Source organism: Cyprinodon tularosa, unplaced genomic scaffold (assembly GCF_016077235.1).
Source record: "Cyprinodon tularosa strain WSP-4 unplaced genomic scaffold, ASM1607723v1 ctg166, whole genome shotgun sequence".
Taxonomy (NCBI): domain Eukaryota; kingdom Metazoa; phylum Chordata; class Actinopteri; order Cyprinodontiformes; family Cyprinodontidae; genus Cyprinodon; species Cyprinodon tularosa.
The window spans coordinates 1322470-1340608 of record NW_024038493.1 but is presented as its reverse complement, the minus strand read 5'-3'; the positions used below and the strand labels follow the sequence as shown (position 1 = coordinate 1340608).

Here is an 18139-nt window from a genome sequence, read left to right as displayed (position 1 = left end):
GAAAAGCAGTGACTTATGAACTTTTAATTTAAGAACAAATAATTACTATCAAATCCATTAAATGCAACTGCCTTATTAAAAGTAGGATCATAGATAAATTGCTGGAATGGGTTTGAATATTTCTAAAACTAAAACTTTTATGAAAAGAAAAAAAGGGTAACTACATATTTGTGTTTGCAATTTCAAGTTAAAATCAATCTTACCAATCTTAGAACCTTGAGCAATACACATTTTAATGGAATTCTTTTTGCCAGCCGTGTGCACAGATTGTCATACTGTCATAAGCAATAGAGCAACAGTTTACAATATTCTCAGTGTTGAGTGAGCTCATAGCCAGCAGTCACTAAGCCAAGAACCACTTCAAAATGTGTTACTTCAATGGACTATACAGTGGTATGCAAACTTTTGGGCACCCCTATTGATCTTTATTTTTATTTCTAAATATTTGGGTGTTTGCAAAAACTATTTCAATTTGATATATCTAATAACTGATGGACACGGTAATATTTCAGTATTGAATTGAGGTCTATTGGACTAACAGAAAATGTGTGGTAAGCATTAAAACTAGATTTGACAGGTGCAAAAATGTTGTTACCCTAATCATTTTATTGATTTGAATACCTTTAACTGCTTTTCACCGACTTACGGTTTTGTAACTTCATTAAGATTTTAACTTTATAGCCGCATCATCTTGACGCAGATGGTGTCACTGTGTATCGTTCATCAATTCAGCGCACTTTGCACCAGGAGAAGCTGTATGGAAGAGTGATACGACAGAATCGCTTGAGGTATGCAAAAGCACATTTGGACAAGCCAGCGTCATTTTGGAATAAGGTCCTGTGAACTGATGAAACAAAGATTGAGTTGTTTGGTCATAAAAAAGGCGTAATGCATGACGGCAAAAAACACCTGCTACCCACTGTAAAATTTGGTAGAGGTTCCATCATGCTTTGGGGCTGTGTTGCCAATGCTGGCACCTGGAACCTTGTTAGTTAAGGGTCGCATAGGAACAATGTTCTGGAATGACCATCCCTATCCCCACACCTGAATATCATTAAACATCTGTGGGATGATTTGACGCAGGCTGTCCATGCTCAGCGACCATCAAACTTAACTGAACTGGAATTGTTTTGCAAAGAAGAATGGTCAAAAATCCCTTCATCCAAGATCCAGGAGCTCATTAAAAGGTACAGGACGTGACTAGAGGCTGTTGTTTTGTAAAAGGAGGATCTACTAAACATGTCTCTTTTTTGCTGAGGTGCCAATATTTTTGTACCTGTCAAATTTTGTTTTAGTCTGTTAGTCCAATAAACAATTCAGTACTGAAATATTACTGTGTCCATCAGTTATTAGATATATCAAACTGAAATAGCTGTTGCAAACACCCAAACATTTAGAAAAAAAATAATGAAGATTATTAGGGGTACCCAGACTTTTTTATATGACTGTATATACAAATGTTGTAGAAAATAACAGTACTCAGACAAACAAATAATTTACTCATTTGTACTGTGAACTGCAGCCACTATAGAAAGAAGAAAAAAAGAGCCAGAAGAAAAATATGAGTTTTCTAAAAAACTTGGACCTTGTACTGTAATAAAAATTGCTATTAAAGCAACACAAAAGCATGAATAAATGCAGAAATATTCCATGGCTCACCAGATGATTACTAAATGCCTGTGAAATCAAAAACATAAAAGATTATTGAACGTTTCAAATTTTATTTTTAGAAAACAACTTAAAAAGCAGAATTTACCCATGATACGTAACTAAAACTAAGGTCTGGCAACAAAAATTGAGGAACATCAGACAACAGAATGAGGAGGGGATTTAAGAGTTAGGGCAATTTGACTCATGAAGATTTAAAAAAAATTAAGACAGTTTATTTGTATAGCACCAATTCACAACATATGCCATGCAAGCAGAGATACAAAGGCAACTGTGAACTAGCTCCACACCTGGCCCTGTCCCGGAAACACAGCCAGACAGACGAGCTCTGAGCCTGCTTCCATGTCAAAGGATGAAAGACAGCACATAGTTAGTCACAGATAGAGAAACAGGACTACACTGAAAAACAGGCAAAACACCAACATCTGTATACAAAGATGTTGATGGCTGCAGTACAAATGATATTTTTCTCCAGGATGAAGTCACAGCCAGGAACAGACCAGATGAAGCTATTATTAGAAAAAGCAGAGAGAGCATAATGTTAGAGATTAAACTAACAAATACTGCAGAATTGGAGAATAGAGATACAATCAAGAAGAATGGTGAAAAGGGGTCCCTATGTCCTCCAGCAGTTTAAGCCTATAGCAGCATAACTATATAGTTCAGGATAACCTGAACCACTCTAACTATAAGCGTTATCAAAAGGAAATTTTAAGCCTACCGTTAAAAGTAGACGGGGTAAAGCTGGTAGTTGGAGCCTGATAACTAAAAGATCTGCCTCCCATTCTACTTTTAGAAATTCTAGGAACCACTAGTAAACCTGCAGATTGAGAGCAAAGTGCTCTGTTAGGAACATAAGGAACAATCAGATCTCTAATATCAGATGGAGCTTGGCCATTTAAGGCTTTATATGTGAGAAGGAGGATTTTAAATTCTATTCTGGATTTAACAGGAAGCCAATGAAGAGAAGCCAGGATAGGAGAGATATGATCTCTCTTTTTAATTATCATCAGAACTCTGGCTGCAGCATTTTGGATCAATTGAAGGCTTTTAACTACAGTTTGTGGACTTCCTGATAGTAAAGAATTACAATAGTCCAACCTTGAAGTAACAAATGCATAGACTAGTTTCTCAGCATCACTCTTGGACAGGAGATTTCTAATTTTTGCAATATTCCACAGATGAAAGAAGGAAATTCTAGAAACCTTTTTGATATGGGATTTAAATGACAGGTCCTGATCAAAAATAACACCAAGATTTTAACTGTATTATCTGAGATCCATTTAATCCCAACCAAATGAAGTGACTGACCAATCAGCTTCTTTTACAGAGACTTCGATCCAAAGACTATCACTTCTGTTTAGTGGGCATTTAGAAGCAGAAAGTTAAGGGTCACAAGTGTTTGTCTTCAAGGCATGCCTGTAGTCTATATATATATATATATATATATATATATATATATATATATATATATATATATATATATATATATATATATATATATATATATATATATATATATATATATATATATATATATATATATATATATATCCCTGTTATGATTTCCATTTTTTATGATTTATAATTATTATTTTGGTCAATTTTAATTTATTTTGCTGGCAGCTTTTATGGCAGTTTTTATGGGTAAAGGATCATCTTTGAATAGTAAAGAGAATTAGCACTAGCACTGATCCCTGTGGTACTCCACAGGTAACTCTGAAGCATGCGGAAGATGTATCATTAACGTGAACAAACTGATATCTGTCAGATGAATAAGATTCAATAGCAACTGGTGGAAAATAAATTATGGAGACAGTAAGAAATTATAGAAACAAAAAAAAACATTCGAAGACTGAAGTGAAATAGATATAACTGTAAAAATAATCATTAAAGAAATTACACAACGATTAACGGACATCTGGAATTTGTCCTTTCATTCAGGTAAGATTTCTAATGAAATAAAAACCCTGTAAATAAAACACTCTTTTTATTCGACAAAAGTAATAATAAAATGGAAAATGAGTTGAAAACCATAACCAACTTATTGAAAGCCAGCATTTATTACATAAATGTATTTATATATATGTATATATACATATATGGAGCAACACAAACTAAACATATTTCTAAAAAAACAAAAAACAAAAAAACCCGATAAACTTGAGTAAAACAAAGAAAAAATACATTTTATTTTATGTTTTATATTTTTGGGAGTAGTAACAGTTGGAAGAGCTGCATGCGAGCTGAAACTGCCGACACTTTTTGGTGAGCCGAACTAGTTCTCTAAAAATGATCTTATAAACTTCACCCCAAGAATAAAAAGAGCAGCTGGACCCATTGGTGGCATTGTGTAGGAATGATTGGTTTAACAAAGATGTAAACCAAATAAAAGGAGAATATAGATTCCAGGAGAAACAGAAACGATCACCATGGGACAAAATAGGGAGATTGTTGCAGAGTGCCTTGGTTTTCACTTGGAAGGCCAGGCCTTGAAGGCCAGGAGTGTCAAATAGTTCTGATTGTCTTCCTCTTGTAGATTTCTTTCCAGACAGTAGAATGGATAATAGTAGAAACTTTTGAGACCAAAGTCCACGACTCAATGCAGTATACTTGGTGTCTTTAGATAGAAAACATTTAACTAATCTTTCTAGATGATTTGGTTGAATTGACTCTTTGAACTTGATCCAACATTCTCTCAGCAATACCCCCCTGTCATTGTCAAATACAGGTGCACTGCTCTGGTATGATATTGGGCAGGGTTTCGTATTTGAACGAGTACCCGCCATCGGACGTGGTGGTGATCCTCAGTGACCTCATGGCCCCGGGGACTGGAGCGCAGCACTGAGCAATCCCTAACAGGGTGGCGGTCCGATCCGTGGCCGAGCAGTTCCCATGGCAGTAGTAGAAAGTCAACACCTTGGGATGAACGATCCAGCTGTCCCACCCCAGCTCCTCAAAGCTGATCTCAACCTCTTCCCTTCGGCAGTCATCATGATGGGGCCCCTCAAGTGAGGGCCGCTGGAGGAGGAGGAGGGCAGAGGGAGACCAAGGGATGGTGATGGGGGCCTCTCTAGGGGAACGAACAGGCGCTTTGGGATGAAGCAGGAGATGGAGAAAAGGTGTCTTATCTAGATCGTTAATGTGGTTCTGACAAGATGAACACTTGATCTGAAGCAGAAAAGGGCCCCCAGGTACAGCAGCAAGAACACTCTGTTCCAGATCAAAGGTGGTCCATCCGTCTGAGCTCCCCCTTGGAGGAGCCTGTGCTGCCTGAAGACGCTGCTGCTCTGAGGTGAGAATAAAAAGCATGGAAGAGGCGTTCACACCTTTCCCAACATAGAACCAGAAGTGGGCCGATGCGACTACGGTGTCCTGGAAGGAGGCAGAAGGCTGGAAGTGGTAGGATAAGGCACTGCTGGAGTCTTCTCTCATTTCAGCATCAGACATGGATGGATCTGCCAAAGTAGACAGGAGTCAAATGAGTTTACTGACCTCTAGTGGCGTAATGCAGCATTACACAGAGCGCATGTATGTCAGTACAGTGAGTTGAAAACCTTGAACACCTTGTTAAGGCTTTAATGTTTGATAAAAAGTAACTTCTACTCAAACACTATTAAACCCACCCATAATTATGAAGCAAGGTGGTGACAGCATTATGGTGTTGTTGTTTTTTTTTTCTCTGCAGCACTGGCAAAATCTCATAATTGAGTCTGTTGTGACTTTTATTAAAGGAAATCATGTCAGATTATACATACAGGCTCTAATATGTTATATTTACCTAAATAATTTCACTTTCTGTCTTTTGACTTAACAAGACCTATAAACCTCTAGCACGTCAGGATGGACCACAGCAGGTTCTCCTTACAGCTAAAAAACTTTATAGAGAGCTGCTACTTCAGAAAAGACGAGGGTTGAAGTATTTCAGGTGAAGATGAGGCTTTCAGAACTTAAAACATGAGACCCAGCTGTCAAGCACGGGGTGGATTCACCATGCTGTGGATCTGCTTTGCAGCCAGTCTTTATAAGAATTAGTTTATAAAGGTATGCTTTATTCTTTTGCACAATTATTTGAGGGTGGGTTTGCTTTACACTGAAAGAAAAAACAAGTTCAAATTAATTAATTAAAGCCAGATACTTGCTATTGATGTGCACAATGACAATTTGTTGACAATTTTATGCAAATTAATAGAAAAGCAGCATAACGTTCAATCTGCAAAGAAAGAAAAAGTGAAACTGTTTTACAAAATTGAGATAAGATAAATATTTCAAAAAAGTTAAAAGTTTAATTTCTGGATTTCTTTTTTTTTTCTATTACAGCGCAAACTTTTTTTTATTTCTTTGAAATGTCCATTTACAAATCTGTCCTTTTCTTTCAACAACAATGGAACAAAATGTACTGTTTGCTCTATAGGTTCCAGTCAAGTAGGACCTAAGTGCATAATCTATCCAGCATGCATCTCACAGGTGAAAAAATGATGACCTTCATGTTTGAGAAATGTAACAAATTATATCTAATTTCTCAGGTAATTGTGAGTTTTATGTATCAGAAACAGCATTTTTAGGTAAATAGGAAAACTGGAATATATTTAGACCAACATGTTCAACTACAGTACTTGTGGATCCCTTAAAAATTTAAATCTTTATGTAATTTATTGATTTTTTTTTCTTCTTTCTTGACATTTAAAGTTAAGTGCTTAAAGCAGCAAAGTGTGAATATAAAACAAACAAAACAGAGTCAGTTCTCACCTGGACTGGGAAACAGAATTAGTTCAGATGGATGGTGATGCAGACTGCTCTGAGGTCTGCTGGTCCGAGGGACCCTCGCCTGCCGGTGCCTCGCCTCCCGTCTTGTTCTTTCCTGATTTGGGCTGTGCTCGATGAATAAAGGAGGCTGTAAAAGCCCCAGGCCTTCCAGAACCCGCTCCCTGAACCAGGACACCACAACACCTCTGGGTAGCTTCTCTGTCCTGCAGATCTGAGTCAGACTTTGGATCCAGAGAGGACCCAGGATCAGGACAGCACAGGACACCATGACTCCACCACTTTACCAGACCTAGCAGTGCTCTCTCTGTGTGACTGTCTTTATTTATTCTGATGTTTGGGCTCTGCTGCTATCTGTGTTGAGGGAAGTCTGCAAGCTGATAGCGAAGAGCGACCTTGAGGAATGAGATGTTGGACTGTTGGGTGTTTTGTTTTTCTTTTATTTCATTTGACCAGTAAAGTAATTTCTGTGTTTCTTCAACTTTTACAGGACATCTATGCTCATCTTTATAAATAAAAAGCCTTATTGATCTTAATGAAGTTGCATAAAATGTGACTTTTATCCTGCAGGTTTTGGTTTCGTATCAGACAGAGAAATACAGAAAACAGACCTGCTTAAAGTGTAAACATCCCCTACAAGTATCCATAATCACTTTTTATTAGCTTATATTTTTAAATATAATGCAAAGGTCTTTAGTTTCATCCTTAGTTTGAAAAGAAAATCTGTTTCCTTTAGGTCTGGTTTAAGACACTGCTGTAAAAAAAAAGTTTTTGGAGTCTAAAGAGCAAGGTTAAATGTGACAGTTACATTTTAATGTTTATTTTAAACATAATTTTCACTAGGAATTGAAAAATATTTTATATTTAAGGTTTAAATATATGAAAATGTCAAAAATAAAAGAGTTGTGTAGAAAAATACCATAAAACAATATTGTAAAATAGCCTCCTCTGTGGTCAGAATTTATAATTACAGGATGCCTTTGACTTTTTAAAAATAGTGAGAATAAAAAGTGTATGATTATTTAATTGTATGTTGTTATTTTTTTAATGAAACAATTGCTAGGCCTTCTTTTTGCGTTGCACTCAGTTTGATAAGCTTAAACAACATTTTATGAAATGGCTTGACCGAATTCAGGAAAAATACATAGATTTTCTGAAAAAAACTGCAGTCTCTTTGAGATTAAATGGCACGTTCTTCATTTTATTATTTTTTTTAAATGGTTTTTAATTCGCTTTAACTTTGCTGAACAAGTGTAGCTTATGTTTGCCTGAGGATATTTATTCCCACATTGAAAAACCCTCCTAAATATAACTATTTAATCAGCACCTGTTCTTACACTAAATAATTATACATTCTTTTAGGTTCAGATTTCATTTTTGACTGCTTCCAACAACTCTCCCACCAGATGGCGCTGTTTTATTAGACTGAACATACAGTAACCCTTCTCCAGCTGTAATACATTTATGAATACTTATGCCAGCAAGTCTGACATATTTTAGGTAAATATTTGTTATTTAAGCTCTTTTTTAACAATAAAATAAAACAAAATCAAGGAAATATATGGAGATATATGAAGGTTTTGAAAGACTAAGCTGTTTAAAGTGAACATACTGTATTTCTGTCTAAACCCAAATCACCTGAAACTGTGACCCCAAAAATAGAATTACTCCAGTCATTATAACTTTATTTACTAAATGTAAACTTAATTAATCTTTAAATAAATGTATTTTTAAAAAAGACATTTAATTTCATTTATAATTTTAGATGTATTTTTAATTATATCATGAGACAATAAAGTGTTAAGCGGCACATTTTAATCGATGTTAGATCAGGAGTTCCCCAAGTGGGGATCAGGACCCCTGTGGGGTCGCAATACACCAAGCGAGGTTTTCTGAGCTGGTTTTCATAATAATAGTGATGGTTAATGTATATAGAGGGGCAAAATATACAGTGAAAACCATAAATATGAATATCTCATACGAAAATAAATGTACAATAAAATAAGTTTATTTATTTATCTATATTTAAAACAATTAAACTAGGGTTTCCAAAATATTTTTGGCTGTGAGAGGATGTCGGAGTACCTGGAAAGAACCCATGCCTGCACGGGGAGAACATGCAAACTCCGTGCAGAAAGACCCAGAACCCTCTTGCCGTAAGGCAACAGTGCTAAACCCGCGCCACAGTGCAGTCAGTCTAATCATCATTAAAAATAATAGTTAAAATATTATTTAACTCATGAATTTTATGGTACATTTCTTTACTTCATTGGACATTCACGTTTATGTGTTTTATGACATATTTTTTGCTCTCTTATGACATATTTTTGCCCCTTGTGAACATATCACAATGATAAAATGTAAAAATCATTTCACGCCTGCCCTTAGGAGGTCCAAAAACCTACTTTGGGATTCCTGCATTAAATATTAAAAAAACATTTAAAATCCATCCATCCATTATCTGACACGCTTGTCCCAATTGGGGTCGCGATGCCTATCTCCAGCTGTCTACGGGCGAGAGGCGGGGTACACCCTGGACAGGTCGCCAGGGCAACACAGAGACAAACAACCATTCACACACACACTCACACCTAAGGAGAATTTAGAGAAGCCAATCAACCTAACAGTCATGTTTTTGGACTGTGGGAGGAAGCCAGAGTACCCAGAGAGAACCCATGCATGCTCAGGGAGAACATGCAAACTCCATGCAGAAAGACCCACTGTGCAGCCCCTATTCTAAACTAAATATAATTAACCTTATAAATAAATAGATATTACATCTACAGTAGTTATTTAATGAAACAGTCAAATGTATGCATTTCATGAAATGTTTTGGCCATCTTTATACCTTAGGAATTACATTACAATGATTGTGAAAACTATCTTGTGACTCCCTCGTTTGGTATCAAGTGCACTCCAAGGGGTCCTGACCCCCACTTTAGGAACCCTTGGTCTGAAGGACCTGTGAGTTTACTGTTTTCTAATCTGCCAAATCAAAAAAAGGAAAAGAGAGAGAAAACTTACTTTTTCATTCAATATTTATTTTTTTTTCATTAAAATCCTTTCCCAACTTGAGAAATTACAAAAAGATTTTACCTCCGCCACAATCCACCCCTGTGGATTATGGCGGAGGTAAAAATTGCATAATCAAATATTCCTTGAAAGGTACAAACAGAGGTGCTATGTGAGCGTGTTAATATTGAAATTATTTAAAAAATCCAAAAGAGGCTCTTTTTTTCTGTTTACCCAATCAAAATAGGAAAACAGCAGACCTATAGAAGAATAGTGTCTGCTCAGATTAAAGCAAAAATGAACCCATTCAATAAATGGAGGAAAATATAACACTATGACCCCTTGACATGCTGTTCCTACAGAAAAACATGGAGGGGGAGGTATTATGGAACTGTGTTTTTTTTTTTCAAACTTTACTAATTAAAGATGTTGATCATAATCCAACAACTTATATCCCCACAAAATATATTAAAGTTTGTTCTTGGAGTCTGAATAAAATTGGAATAGTTACAGTACCTGCAAACACCAGCTTTACCAAAAGATCATGATTCATTTTCATATAAAAAAAGACAAAAATATTCTGTTAAAGAAGAATAAACTCTGTTTAGTTTCCCAAAGATACCAAAAAGTTATACCATTGCTCCTGTAGTATGAATCCCCAAGTCCTCTTTTTATTCTTAGCTTTTCTTTTTATAGACGCTCCAACTGTCCCTCTTCAACAGTCTCCGCCTTCCACACACACAGTCCCCACATGTACTGTATATTGGCTGATAGTATTATCTAAAGGGCTTGAAAGTGTGTGTGTGTGTAAGAGTGAGAGATTAGGTCATAAAAGGCAGTACAAGATATGTGACCTACGTGTGCAGCTGTCGTCCCTTATACCTGACCACTGGTGAAGCAGTAATACGGGATATTTAACTGATTAGAAACCTGAAAAGGTTAAAAGAGTCGCTTTTAAGAAGCGCTTGACTGTGGAGAGACATAAAACAGAAGGCCTGAGTGGGTTGACATTTAGGAAAATGACCTCACTCCCTTTCTGAGTTCTTCAGCAGGGTTAAAGCTGCTGCGGGGGACCATGGCAGTGGCTGCTAATTCTTCCTGATCTAGGGTGGACTTACACCTAAACGTCTGCACTTGCTCAAGGACAAATGATTTGAAATGAAATATTTGGCTCCATGGATCTTGTAACCTTAACTTGGACTTTGTGGGGATGTCCAGAGGAATTACTTACCGTTTCAGTAGCAAAACAAAGGTAAGGTTCACTTTTGATTACATAAAAGTAAAATATGCAAAGCCAATAACTTAAAATGGCAATATCTTCAATATCTAATTATCTAGATAGCATTTTTTTTTTCTCGTACCTTTCAATTTTGACACAACTATTCAAAGGTTAAACAAACATGGACAATAAAGTTTGCACCGTCAGTGTAAAATAAATGGGTTTTCTAATTCTGTCTGGCAAAACAAGTTTATGTTAAAGGTTAAAAGGTTGAACATCCAGCTGTCAGGTCTGGACACCACAGTCAGGTCTGGACACCACAGTCATGTCTATTAGCAGTTTGTCAAGAGCTCCTGTTAAATGATTTGAGATTGCTTGAAAAAAGGGGAATAAAGATTAGATGTCAGGTTGATGTAGAGACGCCCTCATTCCATCGTGAACAATTTCTGAATTCCCTACATAGTTTATGTGGAGATTTTCAGCGCTGTTATATCAGCAAGGTGGCTAATGATGCTTTCACAACCAACACGAAACCTGCAAAGATGGCAACTTTGACGCCGGACATTTTACCATTTATTCACATGATTGACAACAATTGGCACAGTGGGTGAAGGCTCCAGTACAATCTGTTGGTTGTCAGTTTCACCTCAACGTGGTGGACATGGATATTAGGAAGCAAGTCAAATCTGAACAAAGCTGCCCCATCGAGCAAAAATTGGTTTAAAAGGCATTGAAAAGACGACTTGATTTACCTCAAAACAACGTCTACCTTTGGTTGAAAAGGTGAAAAGCTGTAATTTAAGTCTCATTGAAAAGAGGGTTTGAAACGTCTCTTCCACGTCCTTTACTGGACTAGAGTGGGACAAAATTAGACCGCCAAAACAAGGCCTAATTTTCAACAAATATTTCTGGACTAATCCAAACTATGACAGACCCCCACCAGATTTAGCCAAAAAGAACATAATCTAAATGAGGTCTGGTGTTTGGGACGGAGATGAAACAGCAGATCCTACAGATATCCTGCCAGTTTAGAGAGTACAGGAGTCATGGCTGGATAATGGCCTCTTTCTGCAGAACTTAACGTAATGTGAGACAGCATTCTGGAGCTCAAGAGAAGAGCAGTAGAGCAATCAGAGGAAAAAAACTTGCAGAGAAAGCAACAATACTGGGATTAGACAGCTGGCAGTTGCCCCCTATGTAGCTAAGAAACCACAGCGGGAGATCAGAGAAGAGAGGAGCGGCAATGGCTCGCCTGGCAAACAGAGCACTAGAGGCCATTGAGGATGTTCAGTTTCTGCACTGGAGCTAATGGAGGAAAACAAATGATTAATGATCTAACAGTCCTTAAAGGGCTAAGTAAAAACAACTTCTTTTAAAGTCTCCAACAAACCTCCTCCAGAACATTCCTTACTTCATCTTCTGTCAACATTATTTCCTTGATCTTCCATTTTGATGGAAAAGCTTGGCTGTGTCCGAATGTGTGTCCCAACCCCTACATAAGGCACTACGTAGTGGTTACGGCATTTTATGACGGTCCGAATGTCTAGTGGATGAAAAAGTAGTGGATTCAAAGTTTCCCACCTTGCACTTGGAAAGTAATGTACATCAATGGTCACTAGAAGAGCGGATATATACCTGAATTTTGCAATTTTGCAAAAGCTCTCCTTGCAAAGCATTATGGGATTTGTTTTGGGGGCAAGAAAGAACAAAGATGATGCAGGGAGCCAGAATCATGTGAACATAGGGGAGTAAAAAGTAGTGATCCTCTGTCCGAAAGTTCAGTTAACTGAGTTCACTATAAAGTCCCTTAAATAGTCCCCAATCTGAATGATTGAGGGATTGGGGTAGATGTTTGGACACGGTTCTCGTCTTTTCTATGCTCATTCTCCTTTAGTCACAGCCTGATTGGTTATCACAACAAAATTAGAGAAAAAAGTTCTGACCTTTCAACTCTTGGAGAACTTTACAGGTGCTGACGCGGTATTCACCAGAAACATGCTTTTCACCTCATTAAAATCAGAAGCCTCACTTCATCGCAGGACTCCTGAACCACCCTCTTAATAAGGATAACATTGAAATCCTTCACTCTGAGTCCGAAATTTGTATTTGTTCTGAGGCACCTTATCAGTTGCAAGTTGGTCATTTTATCCCTGTTGTATGTGTATAATTAAAAAGATATTATAATAAAAAATACCAAATTAATGTCCCTGTTTGCTAACCTGTTAACATTAGCAGTAGAACTGCCCTATTTTTGAGTATGGCCACTGCAGCCACTGTTACAACCATAAGAACGACAAAAACTACTTTGTGGTATTTTGCGCAAATAAACAGTGTTGAAATATATCAACTTATGAATCTAAAAGGTAGTATTTAATGACTTACTTAATGTTGCATCATAAAAAACTGCTACAAACAAGTAGGAAGCAGGGAAATTTGAATTAGTGTTGATGCGAGTAGCATCCATATTGAATACAGAAGTTTTATATAGTCATGTTGCTCAAACTTAGTTGGGCTTTCCAGTGGAAATCTGAGAGATTGTAAATTCCAACTTTTTGGTACGCATGGAACACACCATTAATGCATGTACAATACTTAAAGCTTCTTGTTTGCTAGAATTATCTTAAAGATGTTAGATATCTTGATAGCAAGTTGGCTAGTGTTAGCCAATAATATTTTGGAATGGAAGGTAAATGTAAAATATCAGAGGAAATATGTAATGAATTTGTCAAAAAATACACAATCAATTTAAAATGGGGTTATCTAGTTCCCAAAATACCAGTAAAGTCGTTTTTTTCTTCATGTGTAGGCAAACAGCTCTTGTATGAAGAGTAGCACATGTTACATCTAATAATACCCATGGGTTGGGTAAGTAGTCAATATGACTTCCTGGTTACTGATGTCTGTCTATCAGTCTAGTCTCCATTCTTACCCCTTGGTGTTTTGGCCAGTCGTTGGTTCTTATCTCAGGTGTTTTGGATTTTAGCTAAGATTTGCACCAAACCTTTTGCATAAATACTTACTGGTGCAAACCTTCTGTTATACCACATCACAATGGTGCTCCTCAAAATTTCGATGAAATGAAAAAAACAAACCAAATGTACGTGGCTTATCATCAATTAACATGGTTGTATAAACAGAAGATAATAGCTACCAAACACATTCATTTGTAGTTTTCTATTTTATTTATTCTTTCCAGTATAAAACAACTTACAGCATGTTCTATCTGACCATTTACATAGTTCTTGGAGTTCTTGACTTCTTGATGAGTTTATCTTGTGTTATGTTTTCTGGTTTTCTTGCAGCTACCAGTGTGTTGGTCCAGGTCAAGCACCTTCTAAAGACATGCAGATATCACAACCAGTGGAGGTTTCTAGGAGGAACGCACAGTAAATATTGTTCATTTTAGGTCCTCAGGATAGAAGTCTTCAACAGACTTCAAAATGGCAGACCACTCACCTTTTAGGCCCCTCCCCTCCAACAATGCCAAGATCAAAGGTGCATCTGGTCTTCAGAATGATGAAGGTGAAACCCAAGGCTTGTCGGCTCCAGTTTTTACCCGTAAGCTCCGTAAAGCTGCAGTGGGAACGGGCTGTGATATCCGGCTGAGGGTGTCAGTGTCAGGAAATCCTAAACCTTTGATGACCTGGTACCACAACGAGAAGCTGATTCCCCCCTCAGAAGCTCAGGACTCAGGAGGACTCTGGATAAGGGACTGTCACACTAACAATGCTGGCCTGTATACCTGTGTGGCCTCCAATGAGCTGGGAGAGGCAAGCTGTAGTGCAGTACTGGCAGTTATGGACCTTGATGAAGGTAAACGCTTATTACTCTTTAACAAACAAAAGATTTTCAACTGTGATTTCTTTTTTATTTGAAACATAATCATAGTTCTTAAAAGCTGAGCCAAAGGAAAACAAGGTTCATTTGAAGACTGCTAGGACTTTAAGCTTCGGCATATGCAAACATATCTACGGAAATGCTTTGAATGAGCTAGTTGTTGTCATCAGACACTTAGACTTGTTTAAGAAAGAGTTCATCTTTCAGTTCCTTCACCTTAGCAGCGACTTTTGATCTCCATTTGTATTTATATAGCTGGGGGATTTTCGCCTTGAGTTTGCAATCAAAGCGATTTCAGGTTTCACCAATTTTCCAGTGAACTTTAGTGGTATTCCTGTACCTTAGAGATGGTTGAGAGAATCTAGGAAACATCTATTTTCGACTTAATTTCGAGTTAATTTCTTAACTAGACCATTGTAACCCATATAGGTCAGAATAAATGTATGTTTAAAATAGGGAACCTCGGCACCAGTCCCAAGTCTTTTATAACATTTGCAATGCTTTCTTCAGGATTGTACTTCATTAGGCTGTGTCTTTGCTGGAGAAAAGCTTTGCTATACTGTACCACAGTGCTTTCTTTGTCAGTGAGGATGGGGTCTTCTGGATGATGTATGGTGTTTATCTTCCTACAGACATTGTGTTTTCCATCAAGAACAAAAAGTTTACTTTTATTTATTCAAGGATTTGATAAAATTCATTCCATCCTGGTCTTGGTTGTTCCTGTGCCCCCTGTGTTTTATCTTCCATTTATCCGACTTCTGAAATTTGACGAGTTTATACATTCTGGATTACAGAAGGTTTAAGATGTTCTCCTTTTTAGAACCCTTAAGCAGGGCGTACACTGTGCGATTTTCCAGTTGTGCGAGAATCGCTCAGATGTAAAGAAGCATGGCGGGGGTGTGATGAGTGAAATGGCATTCTTTCTGCAAAATAGACAGACCGTAGTAGCCACGGTTGCTCAGCCATGTCTTTGTCCAAATACATCGTCGCCTTTTCTTTTTAGGGCTTTCAGCACAACATTGCACAAACTGCCAAGGCAGCACGTTTCCCTCTAGGGAGCTTAATATCCCCCTTCTATTTGTTTGGCTTCCGGATAGATGAGTCAGAGCAGCTTGAGTTCGTTGTGGTTGTGAGACGTACAGTGTGAGCAGGTAGATCGCATGAGAGTGTCGGGCTGAACATAAATCGTGAACTGTGAATTCATACTGCAGTAGCTGCGTGCAACGATTGAAAAAATCGCATAGTGTACGCCCTTTTATTGTGCATTTACCTCAAAAGCAAAAGCTAGGACAAAATATCACAAGCAATTGGCTTGTCAGATGACAAGCTCCAGCACGTCACAGGATCTGTTTGCCAGTTCCACCTCAATTTGGCAGACCTGGATTTACGGAGCGAGTTTCGGTGCATTATTCACTTTGGAAAGCTGACCAGGGGCCTAGATTCTTCAGGAACCAAGGCAGTTTGGAGAGTAGCACCACCTCCTCCAGGAGCTGTGTACATGTATGGATGACAGTCGTCCCACTGATTAGAAAGCTGAAACTATTCCACTTCAGGGAAGGATCAACCAGACAAGAAAGGTAACTAGGATGCATTCAGAGCATTCTGGATGTCAGAAAGGAGGAGGTGGACATTACGGCAAGAACCACTGCACAGAGCCTCAGACCACGACAGGGGCCATGCCTTGTTCTGGAGCTAACAGCAAGGAAGACCAGTGATGGGCAGTAGCGCCGCTACATGTAGCGAAGCTATTAGTTTAACTACATGTTCCAGTAGCTTGACCGTAGCGTCGCTGCTTTATTTATCAAGTAACTTTCCTGTAGTGACGTTATTGCTTTGATCAAGTAACGACGTGGCGTCCACAAACGCTACAAAATCCAGGGCATAACTAAGTAATGAAACCAGGTTTTCTATTTTGAAACAATAATCAGCCACAAAACTACTGTAAATAGCAGTTTCAGCTGACGCTCTTATAAGTGGCGTAGTAGCACAGGCACACTCAGTAGGGTTAAACAAGCGCACCCTTTCCGAGGCTGTCGTTCTATTGGCTGGAAAGGTTGCTAGGCGACGATCCAACTGCAGTGTGAGCAAAAAAAATCCGCAAGCAGTGCCTACGGGTTTGCGAGCGTAACTGAGACCCGAGCAGAGCGCGGTTTGTGCGCAAAGAGAAGGAGGCAAACAAGAGGAGAAAATATCTGTGCGAGAAGCATTAAATCTGAGAGAAGAAACAAAGATTTGAGAGAGAAGAGAAAATATTTGAGAGAGAGCGCATGTTTGGAGTGTGAGCATTATAAGTTTTGAGTGCAAGAAGATGAAATTCTTTTCTCAAATTGAAATTATGTGCTCTTGCATTATGGCAGGATAATTCTCCCATATGTGCCACTAAGATACTCTAATTAGAGAGCAGTAGTGAAACTTCGATATTGTATTTTCATGGCCTAGTTTACCTGACATGATGTTTACATAAATCTGTTTTTAGGCTTTGCACAGATAAGATTTTTTACGTATGGAGGAGCAGCTCTCCCGTATATAAAATAAATACATAAATAACTAAATGCTCAATAAATAAATAAATAAATAAATAAATAAGCATTTAATTAATTGCCCCCAAAAATACAATGAATAAATATGTAGGTAGAAATTAAATTATATGGTGAGACATAAATATATATATATATATATATATATATATATATATATATATATATATATATATATATATATATATATATAATAGATAATCACTTAATTAGCTTCTTTTTTTTTCACCTTTTTTGTAAACAGTTTCATTTGTTACTTGAATCGACTGTTTAATTGAGGTCTGAAGAAGTTTTCTCTAAGGGAAACCCTAAAGAAATAAGATGCCTTTTGTAGGGTTTTGTTTTCCCTATAGATGTCCATTGAATGCAAACTCATAGCCATGTCTCGATGTGTAGAACACTACACAGTACCTTTAATTTGGTTCTAATAACAGCAGATTGTTTACTAGTTTGTCTACTAGTAATTACTTCAGTTTTTTTTTAATATGCTGATCATAAAGCAATGTTTACACTGTGATATGTCATTGGCTGATCTTTAATAAATGTTTTAACCAGTGTTTCAGACTCATTTTGAATTGATATTATCTTGGTACAACGTTAAGTAGCTTCTGATGTAGTTAAGCTACTTTTAACACATTAGTGTAACTTAGCTTGCTATAATTCTTTAGGTGGTAGCTTTGGTGTAGTGAAGCTTCATTTATTGCTGAGTAACTGATAGCTTAGCTCATTACACTGAACAAGTAGCTTGTCCAACACTGAGGAAGACAGTTGAAGATCGGAGAAATCTGCTAGACGGGGGAGAGGCAGCAGCTTGCCAGAGCTAGCTCTAGAGGCCAAAAGCAGGAGATTGAAGAAGTCCAACGGGCAAGGAGCCTTGCTGGGCCAGTTTCTACACTGGAGCTAATGCAGGACGACCAGTGCTGAATAATTAACCAGTCCTTCTTGGACTAAATTTCAACAGCTGTTTTGATAGCCACCAATAGGCCTCTTACTGCACTCCTGTACCCTACTACACAGCCAAATCTTGTCCATAATTGGATGTTTCTACAAGAAAACACATAAATGTGCAGATTTTTCAACTTGATGCCACAACTGTGATTGT

General features: G+C 37.6%; 2 protein-coding genes across 3 annotated transcripts in view; one reads left to right on the top strand and one right to left on the bottom strand.

Moving 5' to 3' along the window:
• Positions 1 to 3830: 3830 nt before the first annotated feature.
• Positions 3831 to 7392, bottom strand: inha (inhibin subunit alpha). Its single transcript, XM_038281016.1, has 2 exons — positions 6418 to 7392; positions 3831 to 5126 (listed from the first exon to the last, which is right to left on the bottom strand). The coding sequence occupies exons 1-2, from the start codon at positions 6701 to 6703 to the stop codon at positions 4390 to 4392; spliced, it is 1023 nt and encodes a 340-aa protein (XP_038136944.1). The 5' UTR covers positions 6704 to 7392; the 3' UTR covers positions 3831 to 4389.
• A 2888-nt stretch (positions 7393 to 10280) lies between these two features.
• The window catches only part of LOC119780791 (striated muscle preferentially expressed protein kinase-like), a 94720-nt gene continuing 86861 nt past the window's right edge, over positions 10281 to 18139 (top strand). The window contains exons 1-2 of one of the 2 annotated variants that reach the window (XM_038280938.1): positions 10281 to 10696; positions 13966 to 14476. In XM_038280938.1, the coding sequence (XP_038136866.1) occupies positions 14104 to 14476 (373 nt within the window). In that variant the 5' untranslated portion in view covers positions 10281 to 10696; positions 13966 to 14103. The remainder of the gene's footprint in view (positions 10697 to 13965; positions 14477 to 18139) is intronic. The other variant, XM_038280939.1, reaches the window with a different exon arrangement.